The sequence below is a fragment of the Scleropages formosus genome, chromosome 19 (genome assembly GCF_900964775.1).
Source record: "Scleropages formosus chromosome 19, fSclFor1.1, whole genome shotgun sequence".
Lineage (NCBI taxonomy): Eukaryota > Metazoa > Chordata > Actinopteri > Osteoglossiformes > Osteoglossidae > Scleropages > Scleropages formosus.
The window spans coordinates 16605152-16615471 of NC_041824.1; the positions used below are offsets into that span (position 1 = coordinate 16605152).

Consider the following 10320-nt stretch of genomic DNA (forward strand, 5'->3'; position numbering starts at 1 on the left):
ATCCTCAGGTTGATGGCAGGAACTGCAGTGCAGTCTTCTTCCTCTTTGCCAGGGCAGCGGGCATGCGTACGCACACACATGCGCGCACACACACACACGGGGAGCTGGGATCTAGTGCTTTGAGAGTGGTACCCAGAAGGGAGCTGGGGGGAACCCCGAGTGTGTGGCGAGGTGGGATGGCTGCTGAGGTTTCGCCGCTGGCGGCCTGCCACGCTCGGGGCAGGAAGAGTAGAGAGGAGATGTTCTGTTCCTTCCCAGTGCACACGCTCCACGGAAGAGGCCCGCAAGCACCAAACATGCTTCTCAGCCTTTGCAGGAGGAAGAGATGAGGGTTTGATTTTCTCTGAAGGTACATAAGATGATGGTTTTGTTTCTTGCTGCACTTCAACAAGGGTGAATTAGTTGTGATTTTATTTTTTATTTTTTCTTCTCTCTCCCCTTCCTCTTCTCTTCCCCCCCACCCCGCTTTTTCTTCTTCAAGCACACTTTATGACCTGCTCAGTAAACTTTGAATAAAAGCAGGGGGAAACTGCATTACAGTTCTGGGTTTGTGAAACTGCAAGCCTACATAAAATAAAGTTGTACCTTGTTAAACTCACTCGCACCCTGTATGTAATGTTTTTTAATTTCCTGTGCAAATCTGAATTTGTGTTGAACAGTTTACTACCCTTGAGAATAAGAACTATTTTGTTCTGTTTTGTCAGCCCTTGTTTTAGACTGCAGGATAAAGCAGGAGTTAAAAATGGAAGCTTCTTGCTGTGGTTGTTTCTGGTCTCTTTCACTTTTTCTTTTGCCTGGTGTCTAGTTTGTGATCTTCTCCTTTGTGAAGATGGCGTAAGGAGGAAGTGCGTTTTAAAATGGGAATGCCTACATGTTAGTTTAAAAGTATTTAGTACAATGGTTATTTCATAACCAAGTTTATCAGATGGTGACTTCCTATACTTGTTTTATAAAATTGCTGATCTTGTGGTATCAGAACCTGTGTATAGTCTGTGAAGTCTTTGTGAGGCTTTACTTGGTAAGCTCTTGAGGGTATTGCTTATCTTAATGCATATTAGTTTGTATTGCATTCATATGTATAGATGGCAGATTTGAATGCGCTACTAGTAGTAGCACTTGAATGTGTTTGTTTCTGGCAGGAACTGTGACTCGCAGAAGTGTAACCACACTTATTTTGCTGAAACCTGTTGTGGTGGATTCAAGGTGCGCTTCTGGCTCCATCTGTAGCTCAGTTATCAGTATGAATAGTGGAAGGAACCTCTTGCCTTGAAACCAGGTTTCAGTGAGTTCACTTTTCAAGTGGTGCACATTTGGATGTGAAGTTTTACATCACAGTAACAGTTTTACATGTTTTTTCCATTCTTGTCCCTTCATTAAGGCGATGGAGCGTAGAGGCTCCCACATAGCAAGCACAAAATGGGGGATGTGTCCCAAGGGGTACAATGAACAATAAACCTGCTATTCCCACCAATTTACATATTGTGCCTTACCTACTGTTAAATGGCACCCTTGCAGTTTAAATGGTCCCTTGCATTTAAGTGCAACTGTGTAAATTGTCTCTCTTCCCAGCATTGGCCTTGGAGATGCTTTAGTAGTGATACAAACAACAAAACTGAACAGTAACAAAATGTAGGGACACTCTGGGCACAGTACTGCTGAGATGAAGTGGTCTCTTACCTCTATATGTATTGCATCTGATAATGTTTTGCTGTCCATGGTTGCATGTGGTTGACTTATTGTTGTGAACCAGAGTTTGGTAAAAGTTCTTACCTGGGTTCTTGAAACCACATGCTTTGAAACTAAGAGCAACTTTGTCAGCATGCCTGCTGCGTTTCTACTTATAGCAGTTGTGCTGTGTGAAACATGGGGGTTCGCGTTGTTCAACAGCTGGGTGACATGAAACTGTGGTCATAAGTAATGTAGAAATCCTGAAACAGTTTTCCTCCATTAATGTCATCTCATGGCTGCCATGATGTTTTTTGTTGGGGTGTGGAGGCAATGGATAACTGCCCTTCTCCCCTGAAGTTCTCTTTCAAAGGACTTGCAGGGGGGCAGCTTTTTTTCTAGAAGGGGATGGTCTTTAGTCAGTAGTGTACCACTGAGATGAACGTGATCATTGGGCTCTGAATTTTGTCAGTTCAGCTACACATCCTGTTTTCTGGCATGGGCTTTGTGCCCTGGTATGTGCATTATGCTGTTCCACCCTACCTGTGCTCCTGGGTGTTTGTGTGTAGCTGTGTGGATTAAGGGAGCTCTGCTGGTCTGCAGCCTAAGCACTTTCTTCTGATAATGAATAAAGAACAATTCTGTATTATCTGTAATGCCGAAAGAAAATTGCAAAAAAAACAAATGCAAATTTGGAAAACTAGAAGTACTTCACCCTCCTGCCCCCCCCCCCCCCCCCCCAAATTACAAAAACTGAAAATTTTTAGTGTGCTTAATTCAAAGTGATAAATGCTATTTGTAACCAAGTATTTCCTGTTTCATTTTGTTACATAACTTGTTTGTGGTAATGTGTCCTCCAGTGAATATTTGGAGGCAGTGCACACTTACCACACAATTTCTGCATTGTCTTTGATAGATACATGCCCTTGCTAATGGCTTTTTTTCCCCTCCCCTCTTTCCCTTAACTTGCAGGTGATACATGTCAAGAGCTGACACTGAGGACTGTCACAAAAAGGATCTCTTGAGTGCTGACTTTGGCGTGTTCCCACTTTGTCACTTGGAACTTCCCGTGGCATCTCTTCTAGCTGTAGGCTAAATGTTTGGTGCAGACAGATAAATGGCACAGGGAAACGGAGAATTCTGAAAGCTACCACTTCATCTATGTCCCCCTATCCCTGAAATCCACTTGTTCATATTCTCAGACTGTGTGTGGCACATTCAAAATAGACGGAACTGGCCTTAGCAGGTACCATGCCGACTCATCCTTTGATGGAGTATGTGGCAGGTGAGGAAGGCCTGGATCAGGAAGGTGGGGAGCAGGAGCCTATGAGTGACACCAGCGCCAGCATGACCCTGCATGCTGCTGTGCCAGAGAACCCATCCCTGGGCTGCATGTTTTGTGACCGCACGTTTCAGCACCAGGACGAGCTGAGCCCCCACGTGCTTGCGCATCATCCTGCCACGTTGTTTGAGCCAGCTGTGCTACGTGTGGAGGCCTGTTTCCGGACCCCCGGAGAACAGCAGGTGAAGGCACGGCCAGCCCCACCACGGCAGGATACAGAGGGTGAGGATGGGCTTAGTTGTGCTGTGTGTGGTGAGGCGGTCACAGATGCCAGTGACCTGGAGGGCCACATGCGCAAGCACCGGGACTCTTTCACATACAGCTGCACCCTTTGCGCCAGGCGCTTCCGTGAGCCCTGGTTTCTCAAAAACCACATGCGGACACATGGGGGGAGGTCAGGGGCACGTTCCCGCGTGCAGCCTGACTCAGACAGCCCCGTTACAATCAACGGTGTGCCGGTGGATCAGTCGGCCATGCCCGCTGTGTCGTCACCCTTCAGAATGTGCATGGTTTGTGGCTTCTTCTTCCCCAGCAAGGAGGCCTTGACGGAGCACAGCAAAGTTCACAGGCGGGAGCAGGACAGCTCTGCAAGCGAGAGTCTGTCTTCAGAAACCCAGCTCTCCTCTGGTAACCCGGCCTCTGACCAGGCATCTTTTATGGAGTCTCTTGGCCTGTGCCCCAGATTGGAGCAGAGTGCGCAGGCTGGCCAGTCTGCCCGATGGATCAGCCAGCTGGACCCCATCACCACCTACCAGGCATGGCAACTAGCCACCAAGGGCAAGATTGCAGTGGGCCCAAGTTTGACCAAGGAGCTGGGTCATGATACCACAGCTGCCTCAGAGAATGATGAGTCCAGTTCAGACAAGGAGGAGCTGGGCAAGATCTGGTCTGCTGGTCGCGGAGGCAGGTCTGCCAAGAATGACTTGAGGCGTGAATTGAGGTCTAAGCGTACAGGGGGAGACACCCCGTCACCAGAGCCTGAACAGAAGCCCCTGGCTAAAGAGAAGCCCACTCAGTGTGGGGATTGTGGAAAGACCTTCAGAACCTACCACCAGCTCGTGCTACACTCCCGAGTGCACAAGAAGGACAGAGGCGGAGCCGAGAGCCCCAGCACCTCCTCGGAGAGCAGACAGGGTGTCGACCGTGCAGAAGAGGGGTCCGAGGATGGGTCTGATGCCGGTCATTCAGGTGAGCTCTTAGCACTGTGGCTGGAACAATTGGAACCACACATGATTAAGGAAACTGGGGAGCGTGCGTAAAGATATTACAGGTTAATGTTTTGGCATAACTAAGGTATTGTTATAGAAGCTTTAAAGTGCTAAAAGAAGCCTACAGAAACTTCTCTTTTTTAGAATTCAAATAATACCCATTAATAACATTTTGCAATATTTCAAAACTGCACCTTTAATAGGCATGATGTGGGTTTTTAATCTTATTGCCTTGATTACATTAGTGTTATACTTTGTCACCACACAGGTGCTTTGGTAAGTTATGATCCATAAGAGCGAAGGCAGCAGAAGCTAAGGCACTTCTCCTTTTTCTGGTCTAAATAAAGTTTGAGCTGGCTATCATTTTACAGTCCAAAACCTTCAGTTTACTGGTAACTGAGGCTTGTAGGGCTTTCACAAGAGCTCAAATAAGAAAAGGAAAAAAATGATTATGCACTAACTGAAAATATGGGTTTAAATCAGTTGGTGTACAGAGATGAATGGGATATTGTAATTTGAGAAAAGCATCACCAAGCAGACTTCAAAGGACAGAACTGATAGAAAGCTCTTCATTTGCCTACCATGTTGCCACCAACATCCTACAGAAAGTCTTTTTCTGCAGCTAGACACATGTCAAATGGTTCTGCTTTTCTATTTGTAAGCAGTGACTTTCAAAACATTTAGCAACTGCTTTTTTGATCAGCAAATCTTATGAACTAGATTGCTTTTTGAGGCAAGAATTTACCAACTTACTTGATTCATTGAAATATTAAATGGGAACTCATGAGGGAATCAGGCCAAAACAGATTAAAATGAAAACGTTTAAAATGTTTTTTTTGGTGATTTCTGCCCTTGAGGTACAAGGAAGTGTACAGAAGGTTAGGGAGAGAAAAAGGGGGAAAGCTAGTTGTCTTCTGCACAGATGTTTTATAAACTTCAGTATCTTTATTTTATATGGCACATCAGATATTCATGAATGTACATAATATGCATACTTGGTGGCAACCTAAATATTATTGTACCTTAAACTACACTTGCCTTCATCTGAAGTGCTGTGGTGGTGTATAGAAAACACAGCCAGTTAGGCTCATATTTTTAAATGAGTTTGTTTAAAGGAAATCCTGCAATATGTGTGGTGAACAGTTTCATATTCAGTACTTTTTGTATAAATCCAAATGTTTTAAACTGAACAAAGTGGAACAACGGTGATCATGACATGTTTTGCTCTCTAGGTGTCAGCGCTCCCTGCTGTTTGGAGGTGGAATCATCACCTGCACCAGACAGGCTGATTTATCTTGCTCAATTGTACTCATGACTTAACGCTGTGTTTTTCTGCTCTCTTCGACAGATAAAAGCGAAGACAGTTCTGATGCAGCGAAACTCAAAATGCTTGCAACCTCAAGGGAATGCAACTACTGTGGAAAAAGCTTCCGTTCAAATTATTACCTCAACATTCACCTCAGGACGCATACAGGTTACTATGGCTTTTAAATGTCCCTTAGGTTTTGGGGGAGACTTTAAATCCAACTGTAAAGCATGTACTACTTATCTTTATTAGTTTCAGAAACAGAACACCATCATGTTACACTTCCAGTTGTAAGATGTCTAGTGTAACTGTCCAAGTGTACTCCTAGTCCTCCCTCCCTTTAATGTTCTAATATCGGTACTGCCATCCTGTCTCTTGTTCAGGTGAGAAACCCTACAAATGTGAATACTGTGACTACGCTGCAGCGCAGAAGACCTCCCTCCGGTACCACTTGGACAGACGTCACAAGGAAGTCCTTGAATCCAGGCAAACTGCAAAGCTGGATCCGTCACCTCCGCCTCCATCCCCTGCTGAGACCAAAGAGAATGCGTGTCACGCATGGGCTGAAGTGAGAGAGAACAAGCAGGGTCTACAGCTGCCTATGGTATTGGTGGGAAATGATGCCCTCTGTAGGAATATGAAGGGTGAAGTGGCACTTGGTGAGGGAGGGGCTCAGGGTATGAACCCACACCCAGTTTGCAGTGTGGCAAGTAAGACATTGTCTGTGTCCCCTACTGTGAATGTGGAGAAAATGGAGGTGAAAGCAGAGCCTAAAGAGTTGCCCTTAAACCTGTCTCTCAAGGTGCCTCATACTTTGGCAGAGACCTCAGTGCCAAGCAGTGCTTTAGTCACCAATGCCTGTCCCCTGTGTGCCTATAAAACCTACTATCCAGAGGTCCTGCTTATGCACAAGAAACTGGTCCACAAGGAGAAGCAGGATGCCAAGAGGATCGCCCCTAGGGGATTGGCAGCCCTCAAGCAGAAGCGCCACACTGGCTGCCCCCCTGCTCTAGAGGGCCAAGATGTTGCCCCTTTGCCATTTGGCCGCTATCCACGTCGAACTAAGTCCCCATCTTCCTCTGACAGGCTGCCAGCCACCCAGGCAGTCAAACGCACCTCTCCTTCGGAGCCTCGGAGAGTAGCTCCACCCCCCAGTACCCGGCTAAATGGCCTCGTGACCCAGTCGGGCATTCCCAGGCAGCTGGAGCGCCAAGCAGAGTCCACCTCGCTCAGGAACAGTTACGAGCACTTCTCAGTGACTCAGTCGAGTCTGTCTGCCCGGTTTGGAGAACCTCCCGCCAAGAGGCCGAAGCACTCTGCCCCCATAGCACAGGAGCTGAGGGCAGGCCGGGTGGCTGGGCTCAGGCGGGAGGATGGCAGCAGCCAGTTGCTGAGCACTCGGCAGAGTGGCAGGGCCCTGCCCCAGAGGAGCCCCCCTATCCAAAGAACTGCCCCTCAAATCAGAGAGATGGAGAGGAATGTCATCAGCGCAGCACAGCCATACAGCCCCAGCACTCTGCCCTGTCTCTACCGCCCCCCATTGGTCGGATCTGGTCATGTAGACTTAGCAGCCTCTGCAGCAGGTAAGCACCTCTATGGCACCTATTTCTAATGCAGTTTGTTGGCTTGTGTGTCATTGCAGTGCAGGATGTTGGAATGCAACTGAGGCTAGATGGGTTGCAAACTAGACATGCTTTTTGTTTTAAATTTTACCTGTTCATCTAGCAGAAGTTGCAGGGGTTTTAACGGGTTAATCGTGTTTTTGTTACTGAATTTATATCCACAGTTCTAAACATATGTTGCTTAGATGGTGTTGGCAAGACAAGCTGAATGAATACAGGATTACAGTAGAAAACCTTGATGTCTTGAGCTTATTTTGAAGAACTTGTGTGTGCGGGCGTTCGCATTTGGTCTGATGTGATAAATCCAAGAGTAGTCAGCACAGTGGCTAATCTGTTTTCCTATCAGTTGGGAGACTCTCGTTCTTCCCCAGCAAATCAGTGCAGTGACCTTTGCTTGGAGCCCACATCACTCCACCATAAACCTGTCAAAGTACAAACCGGCTGCCCACTTTACTGGAGTCCCTCTTTTCAAGTCCTGCTCTTCTCTGATGTTTGAACATGGGCCCCTCTGTGCTCCTGTGTGCTCATCTTTCCCTGTCCCGGCGCAGTGTGGACTGCAAAGTCCTTTTTCACAGGGTGCCCTACAGGCCCCTGTCCTCTGTGCCCATGTTAGCTGTACTTTCAGACTGACAGGAACCAGATCAACAGGTCACATTTTGTGCCTCACTTTCCCCTCAGTGATCTTGGCATTCTGACAGTTTCAGCCCCAATTATGCCAGTACTTAAGGATGTGTGTCTTTGTTTTTCTTTTCCACTGGTATTAAAAAATCTTGTCATTTTAAAGTGGATTAGCATATGTGAGTGTTTATTTTCTGCCATTAAAGCTGGTGACAGCATTGGTGCAGAACCAACAGTATGTGGTAAAGTGAAATGCAATGGAAACCTAACACGGTGAACCTCTCCACTTCTGTGGCAGTGTCTCGCATGGCTCTGCCCTTTATCTGTGGTCCTGATGGTTGATATCTCTGCAAAGCACCGGCTCCATCACCCAGAACACAATCAACATCCCCGAGTCTTTTTCTTTCGAGAATGAATTTATAAATAAAATGAGCAAGCATAGTACCTGTTGGGAAATGGCATTCCACTGAAGTAGTGCTTTGTTTACCACACAAGATGGATGTGTGAAATGCTTGCAGAGCCTGTCCTTTCCTTTCCATTTCCTAGTTACTGAAGGAAGGTTTACGTCACCACTTCTGTTTCCTTTTTAATCTGAGTGAAAGCCTTTCATAATGTATCCCATGTAACTAATTAAGATGTTTCTTCTCTCTTCATAGCAAACCGGCCCTTTCAGTATCCAAATTATCTGAATATGCCCCAGAGGAGACACAGTCTCAGCCCTAGGAGCAACGCACGCCACGGACCCACTGATAAGAACCTTTAAAATATCTGGTATATGATTGTAAGTTCCTAGATTGACCTCTTTGCTCATTTCAGATTGCTTTAAATTACTCTGTCCTGGGCAGTGAATAATGAGCCATTTTCCCTTTTCCTCCCCACCAAATAAAGGTCTGAAGACTTTTCCCACCAAGCCGCTCTCATTTGCGCTCCAGAATTTGGCGGCTTAACCCACTGACATAAGCTGTGATCTCTACCCATCTCTAACACTACTTCACATAGTGTTGGCTCTGCTAAAGAACTACCTGTGTACAACCGTGATCTTTCAGCAGAGGACTGAACCACACTGGACGCCAGGCATGAAATCGCACCAGGAATGACGAGGGGAATGAAATTTTGGACAAGACTGGATTGTGTTTGGTGATTGTTGCTTTGGTTGTTCACACTCAGGCTGAACGGCAAGGCGCAACGTATCCAGAAAGGAAACGACACGTTTTTAAGTGCTTCATCCATTATAAAACTTGAATGAACCTTCAATAAAATTCATCCGTTTACAAAAACAGAGCAAGTAGTGCTTCAGACATTTTGACAAGGCGTGGGTGCGAAGGAGGACTTATGGACTTGAGGACTATGCTCACTTTCTCTGCTATACAGCAGAAGAGGTTCACGGACCTTTTTTTGAACTGAGTGTGTAGGACTAACATTTCACCTACTGTGCATAGCTGCAAATAGTTACTGTATCTGTAGTGTACTGAATCACTCGGACATGCTGCCCTGGGTGTATCAAAGAGCATATTGCCTTTTACAGTATGCAATTCAAGTGTGTTTATGGGACAAATATGCAAAGATGCACAGATATTGGTTTTGCTTTTATTACTACAGTAATAAGTGATACAGATCCTTTTTGAGGTCTGTATTTTGAGACTCTAGACTCCAGTTTTGCTGTCTGGTGTTTGTTCCAAGTGTAAGGCCCATCTAGTTGACCTTTAGTTCTTTCTGCCTCTTGGGTTGATGGGGTGGCTCTTTTTTCTTTTTCTTTTTTTTTTTTTTTAAATGCAGCCTCTTATATTGTTGAAGTGGTTTTTTAAATTGAAAAAAAACTCCACCGTCAGAGACACGGCAGTCATTCTCAGCCGTGAGTATTGTACTTATCAGGGAATGTGAACTGAATCGATGCAGAAGCCCTTCTCAGGTGTGACTTGGCTGTAGCTGTGAGTACAGCAAGGTTGTTTGTTTTTTTTTTTTTTTTTTTTTTTTTTTTTTATAAAGGAATGTCATTTCTCAAGGCCTTAAGAATATGTGGTCAACATCACTTATGTGAATGTCCTTTTTTTAAAAAAAAAATCCTATTTATTTTTCAGTTCTGTTAGAATATTTATGTCTGAGTAAACGGTGCATTACAATCTCTCAGTAGCATGTGTGAATAAATGTGGAAAAATGGAAATGACATTCCTCATAGTAAAGTTATACTGAAATGTTTACAGGTTGCATGCAACTTTTTTTTTTTTCCCTCTCCCCCTCCCCCTCTCCTCCTGGGTAAGGTGTACTAGTATCAATCTCTTCCTTTTATATTATCTTTTGAAAAGTCTATTTACTTCATTTTTAGGGGGTTTTCAGGAAGTGTGTGCTCCTGACTTTTCAACACAACTGAATTTGAACCCCCTCGGCCCTCAAATCCTGGATAGTACGGCTGTGTTCACGGTTTGCCGATCACTGTATTAGAGGAAGTTCGGTTTTTTTTTTTTTAAAAATTTAAACATATGCTGTAATTATTAGTTTTGGATTCAGAATGAACTGTGTGTATAGGGTATTTGGGCACCAAGCTTTTTTTTTTTTTTTTTT

At 45.2% G+C, this 10320-nt stretch overlaps 1 protein-coding gene across 1 annotated transcript; it reads left to right on the forward strand.

The window, feature by feature from the left end:
- Positions 1–2730: 2730 nt before the first annotated feature.
- Positions 2731–8856, forward strand: znf217 (zinc finger protein 217). The gene is made up of 5 exons (XM_018760260.1): positions 2731–4195; positions 5564–5689; positions 5905–7104; positions 8418–8542; positions 8650–8856. Exons 1-4 carry the CDS (start codon positions 2917–2919, stop codon positions 8522–8524), a joined length of 2712 nt encoding a protein of 903 aa, XP_018615776.1. The 5' UTR covers positions 2731–2916; the 3' UTR covers positions 8525–8542; positions 8650–8856.
- The last annotated feature ends 1464 nt before the right edge of the window (positions 8857–10320 follow it).